This window comes from Salvelinus alpinus, chromosome 30, assembly GCF_045679555.1.
Source record: "Salvelinus alpinus chromosome 30, SLU_Salpinus.1, whole genome shotgun sequence".
In the NCBI taxonomy this organism is placed as follows: Eukaryota; Metazoa; Chordata; class Actinopteri; order Salmoniformes; family Salmonidae; genus Salvelinus; species Salvelinus alpinus.
In genome coordinates, this window is record NC_092115.1 from 40487855 (window position 1) to 40511320 (window position 23466).

Here is a 23466-nt window from a genome sequence, read left to right on the forward strand (position 1 = left end):
CAAACATACCCTCGTAAAACTGACTATCCTACCGATCCTTGACTTCAGCGATGTAATTTACAAAATAGCCTCCAACACACTACTCAGCAAATTGGATGCAGTCTATCACAGTGCCATCCGTTTTGTCACCAAAGCCCCATATACTACCCACCAATGCGGCCTGTATGCTCTCGTTGGCTGGCCCTCACTTCATATTCTTCGCCAAACTCACCGGCTCCAGGTCATCTCTAAGTCTTTGCTAGGTAAAGCCCCTACCTTATCTCAGCTCACTGGTCACCATAGCAGCACCCACCCGTAGCACACGCTCCAGCAGGTATATTTCACTGGTCAACCCCAAAGCCTATTCCTACCTTTGGCTGCCTTTCCTTCCAGTTCTCTGCTGCCAATGACTGAAACGAATTGCAAAAATCACTGAAGCTGGAGACTCATATCTCCCTCACTAACTTTAAGCATCAGCTGTCAAGAGCATCTCACAGATCATTGCACCTGTACATAGCCCATCAGTAAATAGCCCATCCAACTACCTCATCCCCATATATATATATATTTTTTTGCTCCTTTGCAACCCAGTATCTCTACTTGCACATTCATCTTCTGCACATCTATCACTCCAGTGTTAAATTGCTAAATTGTAATTATTTCGCCAGTACGGCCTATTTATTTCCTTACCTCCCTAATCGTACCTAATTTGCACACACTGTATATAGATTTTTTCTATTGTGTTATTGACTGTACATTTGTTTATCCAATGTGTAACTCTGTGTTGTTTGTGTCGCACTGCTTTGCTTTATCTTGGCCAGGTCGCTGTTGTAAATGAGAACTTGTTCTCAACTGGCCTACCTGGTTAAATAAAGGTGAAATATATATTTTAAAACAGTCGACCTCACCGCAAAGGAACTGGGTCATAGCCAACACAGGCAAACAAAAGAACCCAGAACACAGAGATGTATGTTTGCTTTGCTTTGCGCTTGCACATTCCCATATATTTTCCCTTTCTCAGAACAAAAAGGGGGCCAGGGCTTTGCTTGGCCGTGATAGGCATGTAAAGAGAGAGAGCCAATGAGAGACAATCAACACGTGTAGTTGGGGAGCGATAAGCTGAGCAAATATCAGCAGATATAGAACAGCACGTTATGAAGCCGACAGCTCAGCCCTGTCTGCAGCCGCAGACTCTATTACACTAGCTTGACTGAATTTATAGTGACCAGCCACAGACAGAGACAGCCAGGCCATCTCTCTCTCTCTCCCCCCCCCCCCCATGCCGCATCGCTCTCCCTCCATCAATACCACTGGGAGGAGAACACAACACTGTCATATATTTGTTTAATCTGTGAGCAGAAGGCCAGACATCCTCTTTTCCGAGCCCATTCATTCCCAGCACCAGAGGAACAGTGGCATCCATGATGATGATGGGGTCTGTTGTGTGGGAGTCTGGATCCATTTGTATGGCTTCGGTCTTTTCTCATAAAGCCTTTTTTTTGGAAGGGAAACAGCAGCTCTGATGGACGTGTCTAATAGGGTTTACTTGGGTTCCACAGAGGAGCAGTACAGTAGATAAGGCCAGAGAGACGCTATTATTATAACATGGAACTACTGAACTCCACATGCAATGTGGTAGAAGCTTAGCTAACCTTTCTCTTCATATGATTAATTTGCTTGCCCATTTGCCCTTTATCATATACATAGTCTAGACAAAATCTACAGAGGTGTTTGTTCCCATGTTGCTGTTAGTTTCAATATGTTGTTTTCTGGCAAACCCCAGTTCTCCATATGTTAGAATGAATTGGCTTGTGGTACAGCAGGGCTAGGGGAACAAGCTGCAGCTGAACACGGTCCCCTCAATGAGGATGTGGCAGCCCTCTAATTGACAGCCTAAAGATGTAAAGGTGTGCAGCGCTCATTTTGGGGGAGAGCACACGTCGCGCGAAGGTATTGCTAGGACCGATATGATTAGCAGAGTTTAAGGTTTTGGCTAGCCCTGTTGACTTTGTTTTGTTTTCTATGTTTAAAATCGGACCCTGTAGAGCTCTGAAAGAGCCAGGATTTAATGAGCCTTTTCTTAATAAAAGCCTCTTTGTTTGCACTGCGCTCCGGTCTCCTGTGCCTTTACATTTAAGTCATTGCCTATGCCCCGACCTCCTAGACCAGCGTTTTCCAGACCCCAAGGGGTGAACATTTCGTTTTTTGCTCTAGCACTACACAGCTGATTCAAAAAACAAAACGTGCCACCCTTGTGGTACCGAGGACAGAGTTTGGGAAACGCTGCCCTAGACAGTGTAAAACCCCTTGCACTGTCACATAGCCGCAATACACCCCCTGCTGTACATTCAGGAACATATGACTTTGGTGGGATTATTCACACACTCAAAACCCAGACCAGATAATGGGGCTAGATATGATCTCTTCCTTTGTCTTGCCTCTCTCTCAGACAGGGACAACAAACTTATTATGTCTGATTCCTTCACTGATTTCAAATTACTGTTTCCACTCGGTACCCGTTGGGGGTCTGATCACAGTTAATTATGTAGCGTTGGATACGGGCTCTGAAACTCGAAATTCACTTTAGCCCACCCTGATACTGGGCACAGACGGGATCAGTATCCCACTGGGCACAGACGTCAGCTCAATATCTAGTTTTGATTTACATTTGGTCGAGTTGTTATTCAACGTGAAATAAAGACATCTCGCCATCATTGGATTTAGGTTAAAAATATGAAATGCCCTTAGGTTTTCTTCTTGCAAATCCAATCAGTTTCCCACATTGATTCAATGTCATCACATAGATTTTGGGGATTGAAATTATGTGGAAAACAACGTTTATTCAACTAGTTTTTGCCGGGTGGGATAGACTAGTTATTGTATATGCAGTAACGCACAGAGGGAAGTGGTGGCTGGTGTTACTTTAAATCGGAGGACGGGCTCATTGTAATGGCTGGTATGGAATAAATGAAATGGTATCAAACATATGGTTTCCATGTGTTTGATGCCATTCCATTAATCCATTCCAGCCATTATGAGCCTTCCTCCATTCACCAGTCTCCTGTAGCAGAGACTGACGTCTCAAGGAAGCAGTTTTTCTCAAGGTACACAAGAGCCTCCGTATATCTTGGCCAGTCGTTTCAGTTAAGCACATCTGTTCTTTACGGTAGTGTTTAATCAACACCAATAATTACAGTTCTGAAAGCCTGACTGTCTGTTTGCTGCTGCTGCCGCTATCATTATCCATTTAGCCCCTTCACTCCTGTGACGCATGGCTCTTCTGTCTGCAGAGGAAAAACAAACTCTCTCTCACTGTTAATCCACAATCCCTCCCAACATAGAATTCAAATTGATAGAACGGACTAGAATTGATCAGCGTTCCCTGGTGGTTGTAACATCCGTCTATTTAAAATGTTCAAGAATCGATGCTTAATTGCCATGGTAATTGCTATTGTTCTCCTATGGGGACAGCCAAAGAACCCGTTTAGGTTGTGTATTTTGGAATTCTACCGCTCTATCACTGAATAATTAGCCTTATGTGACATCATCCATTCAACAAAGAAGGGAACAGGCGGTTTATACTCTTCAAAAGGGTTACAACCCGCCCGCCCTTGCCCCCATCCGCCTCACCTCGCCCTCCATGAGTTACTGCCTGTGTGCCCTCCTGTCACCTCCACTGGCCTGTACTTTAGCGTGTGTAGGTCTAGTAGTGATGATGGATGTCCTGGCTGCTACATAGTGGATAATATTACAAGTAGCCAGCCACTCAATAGGAGGGAGGTCTCAGGGGGCCTCGGGAACACTGCATCCTGCCAACCTGGGCCGCTCGCTAAAGAGTGACAGCCCTCTGGAGAGATCCTGGCCTTGGTTATACTAGGTGGGGGGAGGAGGAGGAAGTCAACGGCCTGCCAGAGCTAGGCTAGCTGTCAGGGTGGGAGAGAGTATCATGTGGGAGTTTATACAGTATACAACACAGTCCTCAGGACCCCTAGTTGTCTATCATAGAAGGGTAAACTCTGAGTTTTTGCTTTGAGGTGGCCAGTCAGAATGCCTGTGTTGGGTTGTCATATGAATGACATTAAGTATCTGTCAGAGAAGGTTATGGAGGTTTATTACAGTCTGACATCACAATTATGGGAACTGTCAATAACGCTCCTGACAGGTAGGATGTGATGTCCTGGCTGATCCACATGATCCTCACTGTTCTCATCACATTCTCAAACAAGCCTTTCTCAAACAAGCCTTTCAGATTATTATGGTTACCTGATCAATCAACTGATCAACTAATATCTATTCTGGTCACTTGACCCCTCACCTGAACCCTGCAATACTTCACAAGGTTGTAATCACCTTTCTCAATCAACTGACCTGATTTTAAACATCAAACAGATGAAAACACAGCACAGATAACAGTCTAGCATAATTCAATCGAACATCACAAACCAAGAGGGATTCGTTCCTTCACAACTTGGATGAAAGGAAAACACTTGTTTTCTCTTCTCATTGCTTGAGGCCCACCGGGGGATTCATTTGATGGGGTATTAGTTCTGTACGTTGATAAAAAGGAACACACTTCAACATCTTCCCTGCAGGAAAATTTTTAACTAACAGAAAATGTACGAGATTTACAGGCCCAATGACGGCAGAGGAACAGAACCCAATCCGTTTAAAACCCCATTTAGAGCTGTGCCTTGTGGCTAGGGCCTGGGAGACAGGGCAGTTTTCCATGGACCTGTAAAAGGCTGGGCTGACGGATGGACCTACACTCTTGGAAAAAAAGGTTATATTTAACCTAAAAACGGTTTATACACTCTTAGAAAAAAGGTTTCCAAAAGGGCTCTTTGACTGTCCCCATAGGAGAACCCTTTTGGTTCCAGGTAGAAACCTTTTGGGTTCCATGTAAATCCCTTTCCACAGAGGGTTCTACATGGAACCCAAAAGAGTTCTACTTGGAACCAAAAAGGGTTCTACCTGGAACCAAAAAGGGTTCTACCTGGAACCAAAAAGGGTTCTCCTATGGGGACAGCCAAAGAACCCTTTTTCTAAGAGTGTATAAACAGTGGGCTTTTATCTCTCAGAGAAGAGAGACAGGAACAAAGGAGCCAGCTGCCCGGACACATTCCCATTTCACCCCTTTAATCTTTCCTGTCATCGCCCCACCCCGGTGAGAGAACGAGAGGGCTTTCCCTCGCTCGTCCTTAGATGGCTCTGCTGGCTGTGTCTGGCTCACTGGCTGACGGTTCTAACAGGAGACAGTTCAAACAACCATCAATAGAACTACTCATTGGATTGATTTCTAGTTAAAACACATTGATGTGTTTTCCCAATAAGCCTTCATTAGGAAGCTTTCATCAAGAGCAATTAGATGAAGGTCTTTTGGGCAATCGATAAATCAACAAGAGTATCTGTATTAAAGCAAGCGTTGAGCCTATCTTATGAAATGCTTCTGTGGTTACTAAATACTACTGATACGTGCATTGTGTAAGTGTGGGAGACTATTCTTATTGTTTATGAATAAGAACTGATTCATGAATGGCTTATGACTGATGTTTCCTATTGCCTCTCTACTCGTTGGTTTAACTTATGAATGTAAACGATGTCATGAATCAAACACATACCACCATCTTGTTGAGGGAGACCCAGCAGTCTGAGGGGAAGTCCTGCAGCATGGGAACCAGGAACTGTAGACAGCCATCCCAGTGACACAGCAGCAGCATCATACCAATCAGGTTGAAGATACGCATCACCGCACTGGCCAGGTCATAGGTCATATGGAAGATCTGAAACAGAGATAGAGAGACAGAGAATTAGTTCAAGTGGAGAGAAAGGATGAGAGAGAGAGAGTGTGTATGTGTGTGTGTATGTGTGCCTGTGCAAGAGAGAGATAGAGAAGCAGAGAGAGAAAGAGAGAGAGTGAGAGAGAAAGAGAGAAATAGAGAGAGAGAAAGAAAGCGAGAAACAGAATCACAGTCACGGAATTCTGTTTCATTTGAGATTTCCTGTTTAAAACCTCCGCCGCTTTTTTCCAATTTTAACCTAAAATGACATACCCAAATCTAACTGCCTGTAGCTCAGGACCTGAAGCAAGGATATGCATATTCTTGATACCATTTGAAAGGAAACACTTTGTGGAAATGTGAAATTAATGTAGAAGAATATAACACATTAGAGCTGGTAAAAGATAATACAAAGAAAAAAATATGTTTTTTTGTACCATCATCTTTGAAATACAAGAGAAAGGCCATAATGTATTATTCCAGCCCAGGCACAAATTAGATTTTGGCCACTAGATGGCAGCAGTGTATGTGCAACGTTTTAGACTGATCCAATGAAGCATTGCATTTATGTTCAAAATGTTGTATCAAGACTGCCCAAATGTGCCTAATTGGTTTATTAATAACTTTTCAAGTTCATAACTGTGCACTCTCCTCAAACAATATCATGGTATTCTTTCACTGTAGTAGCTACTGTAAATTGGACAGTGCAGTTAGATTAACAACAATTTAAGCTTTCTGCCAATATCAGGTATGTCTATGTCCTGGGAAATGTTCTTGTTACTTACAACCTCATGCTAATTGCATTAGCGCACATTAGCTCAAATGTCCCGTGGTTGGGACACCGATCTGTAGAGATCCTTAAGAGTTAATGCAAAATTCTCTAGTGATCAAGATGACAAGTCCTAGAAGCAGGATTAAATGAGAAGACTCCAGTCAGCAGTACCATGTTGCCTGCTGTACCGTTGGACCACACCAAGCATGATTAATGAGAGAGGAAAGACAGCTCCCCATCAGACACAGCAGGAACAGAGCAGACATTTGTTACAGCCAGGTACAACACATCAATCAGAGATGTAACACACATGACAGGAGTCTCTCACTCACTACCGCACAAACACATACCAGTACACAAATCTGTAGGCACAGACGCGCATACACACACACTCTCTCTCTGTGTGATGGACAGGAAACCATCAGGATTCCTGATACGTCATCTCACTTATCAAACATCTTCAGTCACAAGGTTGTCACTTTAGCCAACCATCTATTAGTACTTTGGTGTGATGGCTGAAATCATGGGGTAACCAGCTAAAATCTGTCTATGCTTCTCTAAGCCCAACTAGACAAAATTCACCAAAACATATACATCTGTATTTCTGCACAAGAAACCAAACTGACCGCAAGGACAATCACCTTTCAACGACCCCTGAGGAAGTATTAACAAAACACAAGATGGAAAACGAAATGCAGTTTAGTCAGAGTATGGTGCAATGCTAACTCACAGTCACTGACTGATGACTTTGTCCTCATACAGTACCTCTACAAGGGCTGTGATTGGACATGAATCACCAGTTGATATTTCGAAATGCCACTTTAACCTTTCAGGCCTTGTGACAGTTGGTTTCTATGAGCTGGAAACGGACAAAATACTGCACTTCATCACATCTATTTATAAAGAGTCCAACTGCTGCTTAGAGGTCAACTCGTGATTAGTGACATGTTAACCAGCTGAGGAGGAGAGGGTCAGACACACTGTTAGATGTATTATTATTTTTGTTCTTAAAGGGGTACACACACTTGTCACTGGGGTGGTACTCTGTTAGGTCATCCTTTGTACCTTTAGACATTGTAACGAGTGCGCTGAGAGTCGGGAAGCAAGAGGGAGTGTTTTAACAAATAAACACAACATAATACAAAACAAGAAACACGAACAACGCACAGACATGAAACAGAAACAGAAACAATAACACCTGGGGAAGGAACCAAAGGGAGTGACATATATAGGGAAGGTAATCAGGGAAGTGATGGAGTCCATGTGAGTCTGATGTCGCGCAGGTGCGCGTAACGAGGGTGACAAGCGTGCGCCATAATGAGCAGCCTGGTGACCTAGAGGTCGGAGAGGGAGCACACGTGACAGATATACTGTAGGTACATAATTGTACCCCAGTTCATAACTCAGATAGTACCTTTCTTACATACTGTATAGTCCACAGGTACAAAGGTGTGTTTTTGTAAAAGGTACATTTTGCCTTTATAAGGAACCACTACATTGACAAAGCCATTTGTTCCTTGTAAGTGGCTAAAATGTATCCCTACCATAGACCACTTAAACTGGTACAACACTCACGGGTGACCAAAAATAACTATCTGAAGGCTACACCCCCACTAAGCCATGCCTCCAATATAATTTCCCAGTGTGCCATGCCTTTTCAAGTGCATTGTAGAGTTACCCCCCATGACTGTATTTGTTAGTGACAGTGACATGGCTGTTGAATTCATTTTTTTCCAATCCTGTGGCCTTCACCAAATGAGTTCCTAGGCAAATGTTATCATTAAAACTAAACTCTTTATAAGGCCTACTTTTACCATGATACAGTGGCCTGAAACTCATAGTTTACAGGCCACATGCAAGCAGTGTTGCAAAATTCCGATAACTTTTCCCAAATTCCCAGATTTTCCAGAAATCCTGGTTGAAGGATACTGGATTTCTTGCTTATTCCTTCACGTTTCCAGGAATCTTACACCTGGGATTTCTGGAAAACCTGGGAATATTGGGAAAGTTACCAGGATTTTGCAACCCTACCTGCAAGTTACGTTATACTGGCATGCAAAGTGATGTGCAATTCCTATTGGAATCCAGCCAGAGTTAGGCTTTCCAACAGCTGGAATTTATATTCACCTGCAACCTGCATTCAGAATGACTGCCAGGGATAGGAACAATGTGAGGAGACTTCCTAAGGCATTTAAACTGGAACAATCATTTCAGTAAAGGGTAAAAAAAAATTGAAATAAATGACTGGATTAATTTAGATTTTTTTTTATTTATCTCTGTGTAGCATAAGATTAATCAATCAATGTAAATGCAAAAACACAGATATTTAAAACAATTCAAAAAAATCTACATTATGGTACTAATTGGCCTTTTATGGCACCACCACATTGACAAAGCCGTTAGTTCCTTTTAAGTGGCAAAAACATCATTGTATCTTTTGGTGGGTACAAATATGTACCTTTCTTCAATGCATTACCGTACAGAACCATGTGAGATCACATGTGTATCTCTGAAGGTACATCATGTGCATTTTGATCTTTGTACCCCAGGGAACAATACTGTACTCAAAGGAGATGATTGTGGACTACAGGAAAAATAAGACCGAGCACGCCCCCATTCTCATCAACGGGGCTGCAGTGAAAGCAGGTTGAGAGCTTCAAGTTCCTTGGTGTCCACATCACCAACAAACTGACATGGTCCAAGCACACCAAGACAGTTGTGAAGAGGGCACAACAAAACCTATTCCCCCTCAGGAGACTGAAAAGATTTGGCATGGGTCCTCAGATCCTCAAAAGGTTCTACAGCTGCACCATTGAGAGCATCCTGACTGGTTGCATCACTGCCTGGTATGGCAACTGCTCTGCCTCCGACCGCAAGGCACTATAGAGGATAGTGCGAACGGCCCAGTACATCACTGGGGCCAAACTTTCTGCCATCCAGGACCTATATACCAGGCGGTGTCAGAGGAAGACCCTAAATTGTCCAAGACTCCAGCCACCCTTGTCATAGACTGTTCTCTCTGCTACCGCACGGAAAGAGGTACTGGAGTGCCAAGTCTAGGTCCAAGAGGCTGCTAAACAGCTTCTACCTCCAAGCCTTAAGACTCCTGAACATCTAATCAAATGGCTACCCAGACTATGTGCATTGCCACCCCCCTCCCCCTCTTTTACACCGCTGCTACTCTCTGTTATCATCTATGCATAGTCACTTTAATAACTCTGCCTACATGTACAGTGGGGCAAAAAAGTATTTAGTCAGCCACCAATTGTGCAAGTTCTCCCACTTAAAAAGATGAGAGAGGCCTGTAATTTTCATCATAGGTACACTTCAACTATGACAGACAAAATGAGAAGAAAAAAAATCCAGAAAATCACATTGTAGGATTTTTTATGAATTTATTTGCAAATTATGGTGGAAAATAAGTATTTGGTCACCTACAAACAAGCAAAATTTCTGGCTCTCACAGACCTGTAACTTCTTCTTTAAGATGCTCCTCTGTCCTCCACTTGTTACCTGTATTAATGGCACCTGTTTGAACTTGTTATCAGTATAAAAGACACCTGTCCACAACCTCAAACAGTCACACTCCAAACTCCACTATGGCCAAGACCAAAGAGCTGTCAAAGGACACCAGAAACAAAATTGTAGACCTGCACCAGGCTGGGAAGACTGAATCTGCAATAGGTAAGCAGCTTGGTTTGAAGAAATCAACTGTGGGAGCAATTATTAGGAAATGGAAGACATACAAGACCACTGATAATCTCCCTCGATCTGGGGCTCCACGCAAGATCTCACCCCGTGGGGTCAAAATTATCACAAGAACGGTGAGCAAAAATCCCAGAACCACACGGTGGGACCTAGTGAATGACCTGCAGAGAGCTGGGACCAAAGTAACAAAGCCTACCATCAGTAACACACTACGCCGCCAGGGACTCAAATCCTGCAGTGCCAGACGTGTCCCCCTGCTTAAGCCAGTACATGTCCAGGCCCGTCTGAAGTTTGCTAGAGAGCATTTGGATGATCCAGAAGAAGATTGGGAGAATGTCATATGGTCAGATGAAACCAAAATATAACTTTTTGGTAAAAACTCAACTCGTTGTGTTTGGAGGACAAAGAATGCTGAGTTGCATCCAAAGAACACCATACCTACTGTGAAGCATGGGGGTGGAAACATCATGCTTTGGGGCTGTTTTTCTGCAAAGGGACCAGGGCGACTGATCCGTGTAAAGGAAAGAATGAATGGGGCCATGTATCGTGAGATTTTGAGTGAAAACCTCCTTCCATCAGCAAGGGCATTGAAGATGAAACGTGGCTGGGTCTTTCAGCATGACAATGATCCCATACACACCGCCCGGGCAACGAAGGATTGGCTTCGTAAGAAGCATTTCAAGGTCCTGGAGTGGCCTAGCCAGTCTCCAGAACTCAACCCCATAGAAAATCTTTGGAGGGAGTTGAAAGTCCGTGTTGCCCAGCAACAGCCCCAAAACATCACTGGTCTAGAGGAGATCTGCATGGAGGAATGGGCCAAAATACCAGCAACAGTGTGTGAAAACCTTGTGAAGACTTACAGAAAACATTTGACCTCTGTCATTGCCAACAAAGGGTATATAACAAATTATTGAGATAAACGTTTGTTATTGACCAAATACTTATTTTCCACCATAATTTGCAAATAAATTCATTAAAAATCCCACAATGTGATTTTCTGGATTTTTTTTTCTAATTTTGTCTGTCATAGTTGAAGTGTACCTATGATGAAAATTACAGGCCTCTCTCATCTTTTTAAGTGGGAGAACTTGCACAATTGGTGGCTGACTAAATACTTTTTTGCCCCACTGTACATATTACCTCAACTAACCGGCGCCCCCGCACTTTCACTCTTTACTGGTACCCCCCGTATATATAGTCTCGCTATTGTTATTTTACTGCTGCTCTTTAATTACTTGTTACTTTTATTTCTTATTCTTATCCATATTTTTTTTAATTGCATTGTTTGGTTAGGGGCTCATAAGTAAGCATTTCACTGTAAGGTTGTATTCGGCGCATATGCTAATAAAATGCTAATAAAAATGTGATTTGATTTGATTTCTAAGAGTACGGTACCAGAGCCATATTAACAGTATACAGAGTTCTGCTAACTCGGTTTAAGATATATAGGATCCGTACGAGCAGCATGTTGGCACCCACAGGTACCAAGACCATTACATTCTACAGAGAATGCAGATTAGAATGCTACTTTAATGGAACGTTTGGTGCCAACATGTAACTGATTGGCAAACTGTACGGCTCTGTTAGGTTCTAATTTTGAGTAAATAACTCACGGACACTAGAGAAGCTTAACCAACACAGCTGTCACTCAGACAAAAAAAACATTTCACACGAGCACTGATATTTAACCCTTTCTTTTAAGCTGAGTCTCCTCCTCCACAACTGAACAGCCAATGCATCTCTGTTGCTAGACAGAACCTTAGTGATATCTGTTCTTCCTCACATCATCGAACCTGACCCTCTACCCCAAAGTGATCACTCCTCCCCAACTCAAGGCTGTCATGGTTATTGATACCAAACCGTGTCTCTTCTCCTCCCAGAGGATCCCTGATGGCTAACAATAACATATCCTGACATAATGTAAACGTTATACATTACCCTCTCTCCCTCAGTGACAGTTGTTAGTTTCTAAGATCTCCACCCGTCTCTCCTTATCAAATACCTGCCACATGTAATCACTTTCCTGCACTCAACACATTCCAAGCTTAGTTGCACAGACGACATACCTTCCTCCTGTAACCATTAACTTCTGGTGTAGACCCTCTAAACCTCAGCACTCCATCAGCGACATGAATAAGTATATTTTCATATTCTCAGAACCCAACAACTCTAATCAGCACCATGGACAGCATCACGGTTCTTACTGACCGTAAACAGACAACCAAAGGGAAGCAGTAATAGAAAACAGTTTGAGGCGTATTCTCAGCGCTTCTGTGTGAAAATGTAATCACTAGAATGACTTATTCCTTGAGGCCCTCCAGTCTTTATTGTGTAAAACAATAAACACTCACGTAATCAATTGGACAAGTGAATAACAACAACAAAAGCAAAAACAAACCTGCTACTACCACAGAACAAAGAGTTATGTCGCCATGGCAATTCTCATTAGTAGAGAGTACAGCGTAAGTTAAGGGCACACCATTCAACCCTAAACAGTGGAGAGGGACTGTCAACACTTCCTCTCCAAACTCCACTCTATGGCCTTGTTCAAACACTCAAAGCAGGCATCCTTCTTTCATTCCATCATTCCTGTACAAACACTACATACAAGCATTTTTCCTTCATTCCTTCTATGCCTCCTTGTTTGACGTTATGAATACGAGCGAGAGGGTGGAGAGATCTTGAACTCAGTTATCCAACTACATACAGATCAGTGATTATCAAAAGGAAGGATGCAATTTAGGAAGTATTCAAATATGGCATCTGAGGGATAGATCTGCCAGTCATTCAGGATCTGCCAACTGCTCCATCCGTCCATCTGACTGCTGTCTACTTGTCTGCCTGTCTATGCCTGTTTAACACCAACCCATCTCAGCGCTTCTCTTCCATGCATGCCAAGTATCCTCCTCTAACCATCATGCACCGCTCTGTGTGTTTGTCACATCATGTCTCCAGAAATCCAATTAGCCAAAGGCAAGGGGCACAAACAGGGCCCGGTGCATCCACCATCCACACCACTGCAAAATGCCAGCTAGCGCCCGATGCCTGGCCTGCCAATACTTTCATAAGAGAAAAGTTTGAATGATCCCATTATCCCCATCAGACCTTATGTGGCATCGATGTGAGATGAGGGATAGATAGACGGACCAAGGCCCCTCCAAGAGAACACAGTAGCGGGGGGAAAATGAATAGAGCAGAGGTATATTAGGCTACCTGCCACAGGGAGCGGCAGGTAGCCTAGTGGTTAGAGCGTTGGACTTGTAACCGAAAGGTTGCAAGATCGAATCCCCAAGCTGACAAGGTAATAATCTGTCGTTCTGCCCCTGAACAAGGCAGTTAGCCCATTGTTCCTAGGCCATCATTGAAAATAAGAATTTATTCTTAACTGACTTGCGTAGTTAATTAAAGGTAGAATATATTTTTTTTTAAATATTGTAGATGAACGAATAACTAGTAATGGCCAAAGGACAAACCAACCAATCAAGTACCATCCGAAGCTAACAAAGAGACAGAAAATGAATGGTGACACAATTAAAGGCGAACCTACGAGGAACGCTAGCCTAGCTGAATTATAATAATAATAACAATTAGCCAGATATATAATCATAGTGAGCACCCCCTCCAGTGTGCCATATTACCACCCCACCTGCTCCTCCTCGGCCTCTTCATTTATTAACTGTGTTTGCCTCTTCTAAAATGTTTCTTATCAAGATGAGCAGAAGCCTTCTGGGAGTCGCGGGTCAAACGGTGAGACAGCGACGGCACTGATGGTGATTAGGATGCAAAGTGTGTTTTAAAGTTTAAACCCTCCTGCCAACAACAACACACAGGTCGAGAACAGCAAAGTAAACCTCCTGGCCCTCGACAAACGACTAGGAACAAACACAGACAGGGCTGGGTCCAGACTGAACGTCTGTTTCACAGCTTATTGGTTGTCAGCCAACAACTAAAGTTCTTAGATGGAACTCGGTGACCTGACGGCACTTAGACCAAAGCTCTGCTTTGATATTAATCTATAAAGAAGTCCAAATGGATGGGGGACCAAGAGGTCCTGGGTACAGAACAGTGTGGTGTACCTGTCAAATATTTCATGCTTGGCAGAGCATTCTATGATTTTCCACCTAGACAACTTGTCTGGACAACCTGTCACACTATTCACTACCCCTCACTACCCAATTCACTATCCCTCACTACCCAACTTACTACCCACAATTCACTAACCATCACTACCCAAAATCACTGCCTAAAATTCCCTACCCACTTTCATTACGATCATCAGCATTAGCACGATCCTGGCTCTTAGACTACTTCCTCCGTGACAATAGCCACTTGTCCTCTTTAGCCTGGCCATCTAGTGACTACCCTGAACCCATGGGTCACGTAAGGATGTTAGCCTACTTTCTCCCAAGGGTAACTACACATTAGTAGTGGGTGAGGTGAGTTGACCACTGTGCAATGTAAAAGCACTTTACATCTAGAGTAAAGCACTTTAGACCTACAGTGGAAAGTGTGGTAAACATTTTTTTAATCCAATCCATTATCATTGGGAACTTGCGTGATGGTGCTATGAGCATTGTATAGAAGCAATTTGCAGAAGATGAGCTTCTGCAAATTGCTTCTATACAATGCTGTCCTACCTCCCTACTGTACCTTCTCTCTGACAATACGTGTACTTTTCTAGCATAGCCATGTAGCTTTCTAGCATAGTTATCTATGGTGACTATCCTAAACCATGTATTATGTAGCCACGATGCTGTGAGTGGGTACTACACATTAGTAGTGGATGAGATGAGTTTCCATCTTACAAGCTCCAGGAGAATGGTACTATGTGTATACTATAGTTATCATCCTTTCTCCTATCATCAGGACAATAAATAGTTGATGAGGCTAGTTTGAGTTCCAGCCCCTTTCAAGTTCTTTGAGAACTATTGTGAAAAGTGACGAATAGATGCAATTCATTATGATAATTATTATAGGCCATGAAGCATTTCGGGGGGCTGTGTGGAGTGTTGTCCTACCTCTTCCCACTGGTGGATGTAGCGGATGAGCCGGGACAACCTCAGCAGCCTCAGTAGGCTAAGGATCTTAGTGAATCGTACGATCCTCAGGGCCCTGGCCGTCTTATACATCTCAGAGTCGATCCCCTTCTCCACGATCAGGAAGATATAATCCACGGGGATTGAGGAGACAAAGTCCACGATGAACCAGGTCTTCAGGTACGTCTTCTTGATGGTCTTGGGGTCCAGGATGATGTCGGAGTTGTCCTCGATAATGATGCCTGTGCGGAAGTTGAGGACCAGGTCCATGAGGAAGAAGGTGTCGGAGATGACGTTAAAGATGATCCAAGGGGTGGTTGTCCCGTCGTTGAAGAAGGTGATGCCCACCGGGATGATGATCAGGTTACCCACCATGAAGAGAAGCATTGTGAAATCCCAGTAGAACCTGGAGAAAGAGAAAGGGAGCGAGAGAGAGAGAGGGGAGAGTTTGTGTGTGTGTGTTCGTGCGTGTGTGCGTGAGGGAGTGAGTGGATTTGTGTGTGGATGAGGGAAAGGTAAAAGCGAGAGGGAGAGGTGGAGGAAAAGGATAGAATGGAGGACAAAAGCAGAGTGATAGAGGCAAGAGAGGGAAATGGACAGGCACTGGAGACTTTCTAACAAAAACTGGTGAGTGTGTAAGCAAACTACAAAGACCTACAATATGTTAGGCTGAAGGGTTATGTTAAGCTAATTAATATTGATTGTGACTAACAGTTAGTGCATTCGTCTTAAGATTAGACAACCACATATCACAGTAAGTACATTCTTCCTGAATAAAGTAGTTACCAGCAAAGTCAGTGTTAGTAGGAAAGGACAAATGCAATTTTATTTTATTTATGTTTTTATAGGGTGGGGGATAAGACTGAGATGTCTTATTACAGATACTCTTTGAAGAGGTAGGGTTTCAGATGTTTTGGGAAGATGGGCAGGAACTCTGCTGTTCTAGCTTCAGGGGGAAGCTCGTTCCACCACTGGGGTGTCAGGACAGAGAAGAGCTTTGACTGGGCTGAGCGGGAGCTGACCCTCAGTGGGGGTGGGACGGCCAAGAGACCAGAGGTGGCAGAGCGGAGTGCTCAGGTTGGGGTATAGGATTGAAGCATAACCTGAAGGAATATGAAAATTAATGATTGATGAATGAGAATGAGCATTGTTGTTGTCAATCATTGTTTTAGTACACCTCCAATGTAGAAAATACATTATATATACAGAAGTAAACTCAGCGAAAAAAGATATGTCCCTTTTTCAGGACCCTATCGATCAAAGATAATTTGTAAACATCCAAATAACTTCACAGATCTTCATTGTAAAGGGTTTAAACACTGTTTCCCATGCTTGTTCAATAAACCATGAACAATTAATGAACATGCACCTGTGGAACGGTCGTTAAGACACTAACAGCTTACAGACGGTAGGCAATTAAGGTCCCAGTTATGAAAACTTAGGACACTAAAGAGGTCTTTCTACTGACTCTGAAAAACACCAAAAGAAAGATGCCCAGGGTCCCTGCTCATCTGCGTGAACGTGCCTTAGGCATGCTGCCAGGAGGCATGAGGACTGCAGATGTGGCCAGGACAATAAATTGCAATGTCCGTACTGTGAGACACCTAAGACAGCGCTACAAGGAGACAGGACAGACAGCTGATCATCCTCGCAGTGGCAGACCACATGTAACAACATCTGCACAGGATCGGTATATCCGAACATCACACCTGCGGGACATGTACAGGATGGCAGCAACAACTGCCCGAGTTACATGAGGAATGCACAATCCCTCCATCAGTGCTCAGACTGTCCGCAATAAGCTGAGAGAGGCTGGACTCAGGGCTTATAGGCCTGTTGTAAGGCAGGTCCTCACCAGATATCACTGGCAACAATGGTGGGTTTGTGCCTATGGGCACAAACCCACCGTCGCTGGACCAGACAGGACTGGCATAAAATGCTCTTCACTGACGAGTCGTGGTTTTGTCTCACCAGGGGTGATAGTCGGATTCGCGTTTATCGTCAAAGGAATGAGCGTTACACCGAGGCCTGTACTCTGGAGCGAGATTGGTTTGGAGGTGGAGGGTACGTCATGGTCTGGGGCGGTGTGTCACAGCATCATTGGACTGAGCATGTTGTCATTGCAGGAAATCTCCACGCTGTGCGTTAAAGGGAAGACATCCTCCTCCCTTATGTGGTACTCTTCCTGCAGGCTCATCCTGACATGACCCTCATACCACCAGCCATACTGCTCGTTCTGTACGTGATTTCCTGCAAGACAGGAATGTCAGTGTTCTGCCATGGTCAGCGAAGAGCCCGAATCTCTATCCCATTGAGCACGTCTGGGACCTCTTGGATCGGAGGGTGAGGGCTAGGGCCATTCCTGCCAGAATGTCTGGGAACTTGCAGGTGCCTTGGTGGAAGAGTGGGGTAACATCTCACAGCAAGAACTGGCAAATCTGGTGCAGTCCATGAGAAAGGAGATGCACTGCAGTGCTTAATGCAGCTGGTGGCCACACCAGATACTGACTGTTACTTGATTTTGAACCCCCCTTTGTTCAGGGACACATAATTTCATTTCTGTTAGTCACATTTCTGTGGAACTTGTTCAGTTTATGTCTCAGTTGTTGAATCTTGTTATATTCATACAAATACTTACACATGTTAAGTTTGTTGAAAATAAACGCAGTTGACAGTGAGATAACGTTTCTTTTTTGCTGAGTTTATGTGGACACCACTTCAAATGAGTGGATTCGGCTATTTCATCCACACCCGTTGCTGACAGGTGTATAAAATCGAGCACACAGCCATGCAATCTCCATAGACAAACATTGGCAGTAGAATGGCCTTACTGAAGAGCTCAGTGACATTCAACTTGGCACCGTCATAGGATGCCACCTTTCCAACAAGTCAGTTCGTCACATGTCTGCCCTGCTAGAGCTGCTCAACTGTAAATGCTGTTATTGTGACGTGGAAACGTCTAGGAGCAACAACGGCTCATCCCCGAAGTGGTAGGCCACACACGCTTACAGAACAGGACCGCCGAGTGCTGAAGCGCGTAAAAATTGTATGTCCTCAGTTGCAGCACTCACCACTGAGTTCCAAACTGCCTCTGGAAGCAACGTTAGCACAATAACTGTGCACCGGGAACTTCATGAAATGGGTTTACATGGCTGAGCAGCCTCACACAAGCCTAAGATCCCCATGCGCAATTTCAAGCGTTGGCTGGAGTGTTGTAAAGCTTGCTGCCAATGGACTCTGGAGCAGTGGAAACACGTTCTCTGGAGTGATGAATCACGCTTCACCATCTGGCAGTCCGACGGACGAATCTGGGTTTGGCGGATGCCAGGAGAACGCTATCTACCCAAATGCATAGTGCCAACTGTCAAGTTTGGTGGAGGAATAATAGTCTGGGGCTGTTTTTCATGGTTCTAGATAAGTCCCGTAGTTCCAGTGAAGGGAAATATTAACACTATAGCATACAATAACATTCTAGACGATTCTGTACTTCCAACTTTGTGGCAACAGTTTGGGGAAGGCCCTTTCCTGTTTCAGCATGACAATGCCCTCGTGCACTAAGCAAGGTCCATACAGAAATGGTTTGTCGAGATCGGTGTGGAAGAACTTGACTGGCCTGCACAGAGACCTGACCTCAACCTCATCAAACACCTTTGGGATGAATTGGAACGCCGACTGTGAGCCAGGCCTAATCGGCCGACATCAATGCCCGACCTCACTAATGCTCTTATGGCTGAATGGAAGTAAGTTCCCGCAGAAATGTTCCAACATCTAGTGGAAAGCTTTCCTAGAAGAGTGGAGGCTGTTATAGCAGGAAAGAGGGGACCAACTCTATATTATTGCCCATGACATTGGAATGAGATGTTCGATGAGCAGGTGTCCACATACTTTTGGCCATGTAGTGTATATATTAGCGTTTTATTATTGTAGTAAACATAGGCCTATGTTGTTTTTCTTATCAACAACAACAGTAGCAGCATATGCCTTAATTGCATGTTTATGCATATTTGTATAAACTGCATGGGAAAAGAAAATAGCTTAAGTGAAATGGTACTAGTATTGTAGTCAAACTAATACAGTAAAATCCAATGAGCCGAGGCTTAAAGAGCAGGTTACACGGTTGGGTGCTGCTGATGATGATAGTCAGTACAGGGCTAGTAGGCTTGTGTTCATTGATAATAGTGTTCATGGCCGGGCAGTCAGAGCGGGCTCGCTGCAGGTACAACGCTGAGTCATTACACTGCGACTGACGCACTAGGTCTTAACCGTGTACCTAGAGATAGTGAACACGGCTCCGCAGTTTACACCACAACAATGTCATATTTTATTAACCCTGTAAGTGACGCTATTTGTGAGAACTATGGGCATGCCTACTCCTATGAGAGACTTGTAATTCTGGTGTCGTATAACTCTCTTCGAAACTACACGGTCAAATTATACATATTGGATACGTATCAATAAAGTATTGTACTGAATCAACATTATTTGATCAGATTCGTAAACATGAGCTGAGCAGAAACAGCGCGATGTGTGAATCGAAAGTAGGTAAAAGTAGCTGCCGAAGCTCCACTCTTGGTTAAGCGGGAGCTGTCCACTCGCGAGTCGTGCTGAAACGAAGGAAGGAAGCGCCCATGTGTCTATCACGAACTTCAGTGGCACAAAGATGCAATTCCATGACCCTGTATACAATGGGCCCATTTCGCGAAAATAAAGCATTTCATAATCAACATGACCCTCTCAAAGGCATATGTATGTCAATTCTCCTTATCGCTGATAAAACCGTGATAAAAGGGAAAGCGAACCCGTCATTATTAAAATGCTTGATCCGGGGAGTCATAGAGGCGGATATGTCTCGAGTGAGCATGCTTGAGGTTTTAGCACACTTGGCTCAAGGTGACATTCCATTACTGAGTCCATCACACACCCCGGCAGTCCTGTCAGTCAAGGATCCAGCGCACAGCCGGCCACGACGCTAACATCGGCGCGAAACAAACCATATTTTAATCTAGCCCCACGGTATATAGCCTAGTAATTGGCGTGATTTAATAACGTTGGGTTAAGATTAGCATATTGTTCTGAATGAGATCGATGCGAGGCTTGGTTGGTTATCCCAGACATTCAACAGAGGGCTGTTGTTTACAACCTTGAAAGGACACGATATCATCGCTATTCATAAAGCCTATACCTTGCCAAAAAAGCTTTGCGCTCAGGTTGTCTTTGAAATATACTAAAAAGCACGACTAAAAAACCTGTCTTTGTCAATGGCCTATTGTTTAATGCAAATCACTACATAGATGGGTTCCATTCAATAAAATGTAATCAAAATGTATAGGCTAAAATACCAGCCAGAACAGGTGGGCCAAAATGGGTTATTATGTTTGGTTTATAACAACTAATGACAATAGACTGTGTTGCACAATGCACATTGATAATAGGCATTCTACTTCTGGGCCCCTGGATTCTCATTATCACTTGTTGATGGTGCTATGGGGCCAAACAAAGTCCCTCCATGACAATGCCAACATGCACACTCATAGATACCAACCGCAGCACTTAACCCTTACCTGAAATCACTGTAGGGGTGGATAATCCAATTGCCCGCTGATTTAACCCGCTCTTGCTCCCTCTCAACCGCCTTTTGACTCCCATACATACGCAAGGAGAATTTGTTAACTCCAGGTTGCAGCATGGCACTGAATTGTCGCTGCATGAAGGTGCTTCCGCCGGGCTCGGCATCCTCGGTCTGGATCTGGGGTCCCTCCTCGGGCTTCTGGAAGGTGACAGAATTCCTGGGCTGCTGGGTCGTCTGGGTCTGGGTCGAGCCGTGCAGCGATGAGGAGGCTTTCCTGCTCGGCGCGTTGGAGAAGGACACCCTGGAGTCTTTTTTCTCGGGGACGCCGGTGGAAACCGGGGTGATGCCGGGGTTTGCGCCCACTTCCCCGTGGCCCTGCGTGATGGAGCTTGTCATGGAGCCATCCATGCTGGCCCTGGCTGAGTTACAGGCACCACGCCTAAGGGTCCCTCCGTCTTCGGCCCTCCCCGCCCCGGCAGTCTTGTTGGAGATGATCGAGCGCAGGCTCCCGGTCCCGGAGTCCCTCCTGCATTCTCCGTTTTTGTTGCATTTCATTCTTGAAATTGGAGCGGTGCTATTGCAACCATCACCTGCTGCCGCGTTTAAAACCTCTAGTGTGATGGCTGCTCCAGACGTCTCCGCCCCTGCCACTCTGTTGGTCTCGCCGCGCCCGGCATTATCTCCCAGACACGTTGTGGTATCAATCACTTTGGATGCTACGGTGGGCTCAGTGGCAGCAGGCGCGTCCACCACTTGCAGTAGGCTGGGCTCGTTGTTTGTAGAGTTATTTCTGGTAGCCGTGGCCACGGCTCCCCCTCCTGGCTTAAAGTTCTTCATTCTGATACTACCTCCTCCGCCTCCACCACCACCGCTACTGCTGCTCCCCCCAACTCGGCGCAGCCACGGATGCTGAAACTTGGACTCCTCCTCATCATCCTCAGCCTCGTCCATGACGGCGTTGCTGGCCACGCCGAGCTGCTTCACACTTGGGGCGCTCTGGCTGGCAGCAGCAGCGGGGACAGAGTCAACACAATTGCCGCTGTTGCTGCTCCTACAATTGGACGCGGCAGCTTTGGGCGCGCTGATGTGGCTACATCCGCTTCCGCCCGCAGCCTTCTTTTTCATGGTCGCCTTCTTGTCCATGGGCATGTCAAATTGTGCCTCCATTTATCTTTAGAGAAAACCAATCAGGAACAGAGGAGAGGGGGAGAGAGATAGTGGAGAGAGAAAGGAGAGAGAGGGAGGGTGGACGTGACTTCTTTGCAAACTTTACAAGAGCAGGTATCTGTGGCTGTGCTCACTTTCAGAGATCATGTAAGCATCTCTTCAAGATAGTTTCTCTTTTATCACATCTAATACAAATTTGATGGCAGTTGCTCTGTGATTAAGTCACATTCGACAAAAGATACTGTAAACCTTTAGCCTTATTTAATTAACCTGCAATGCAATTCTAATCAATCAAACTCCCCAAATATTCAACAAGCTTTCAGCTAAAATCATAATGTGGAGTACTTGAGGGTCAATGACTCACAGCATTCAAAAGCTATATTAAAACGTCATAATGAACCAATGATATAATTTTTTTAAAGGGTGTTTTCAATGACAAACAGGCGTGTAGCGCCCTCTAGTGTCCATACAGGTGGAATACATTGAAAGAGACCTCAAAGTGATACTAGTATTTTTCCTTTACCTCAACTCATCTGCACTGATGAGACGGTGAACTCCCACAGTAACAGCAACTTCCCAATGGGCATCCATAACTTTCAGGGAATGGAAATCAAGAGATAAGGGGAGGAGGCCGCAACTAACTCGAAATGCACCCTTTATAAGCATGTCCTTGAATCTAAATATTTGGGTTTTCGTTAAAGATTATCGTCAAAGATACAGCTTTCATTTTACACCAAGCTTTCCAAGAAGTGGGGTACAGTCACCCAGACCTTAGATTAGGATATCAGTGAACAGATACATAACGTTCGCAGGCACAAAATTATTCTTTCTGGTAGGGTTACATTCTATCTCCAGTTATAGCCTGATGTTACCACCGTCAACAGGACCATATAACTTATTGTAACCACATTATTATTTCAGGGCTACTTTACAATACAGAAACAATGTTCAATCCATCTCAAATTGTATCCAAGCATTTACAACCCGGTGAACTGAGCACGTATTGCATTTTAATCAATCATACAGTGATCAAACCAGACCAGCAGTAGGATGCTAAGGAACAGCTCTGAAAAAGGACCCCAACTCCTGATCTGATATAAGACAAGGATGCCTTTGAGGGAGATCAATGGTTCGGGAAAAAGTGGCCAGCATTTCTTTATTGCCAAGTCTTCCATATCCAGAGCCATGTATTTAAAGTGTTGGGACCATAGAAATAGAAGCAATAGAACAGGCATCCCCATTCAAGTCAATGATGGCATAATGGGTGGACTGGCGGCAATTGTGAGTGTACCCATTGGAGCAAAGCAGTAACTAAAATCAGGAACTAAAAGCAAGAAGTGTACCCATCAATATGTGCTGTGATTTTTTGATTCAACTCAACTCATCCAGGCTGTATCACAACCGGCCATGATTGGGAGTCCCATAGGGCGGCGCACAATTGGCCCAGTGTCGCCCGGG

The 23466-nt window shown here is 44.4% G+C and overlaps 1 protein-coding gene across 1 annotated transcript in view; it reads right to left on the bottom strand.

The window, feature by feature from the left end:
* The window catches only part of LOC139559684 (potassium/sodium hyperpolarization-activated cyclic nucleotide-gated channel 2-like), a 69741-nt gene that overhangs the window by 44022 nt on the left and 2253 nt on the right, over positions 1 to 23466 (bottom strand). Inside the window, exons 2-4 of the mRNA XM_071375887.1 lie at positions 20834 to 22012; positions 15255 to 15678; positions 5598 to 5759 (exon numbers count right to left, since the gene is read on the bottom strand). Of these exons, the coding sequence (XP_071231988.1) occupies positions 5598 to 5759; positions 15255 to 15678; positions 20834 to 22008 (1761 nt within the window). The 5' untranslated portion in view covers positions 22009 to 22012. The remainder of the gene's footprint in view (positions 1 to 5597; positions 5760 to 15254; positions 15679 to 20833; positions 22013 to 23466) is intronic.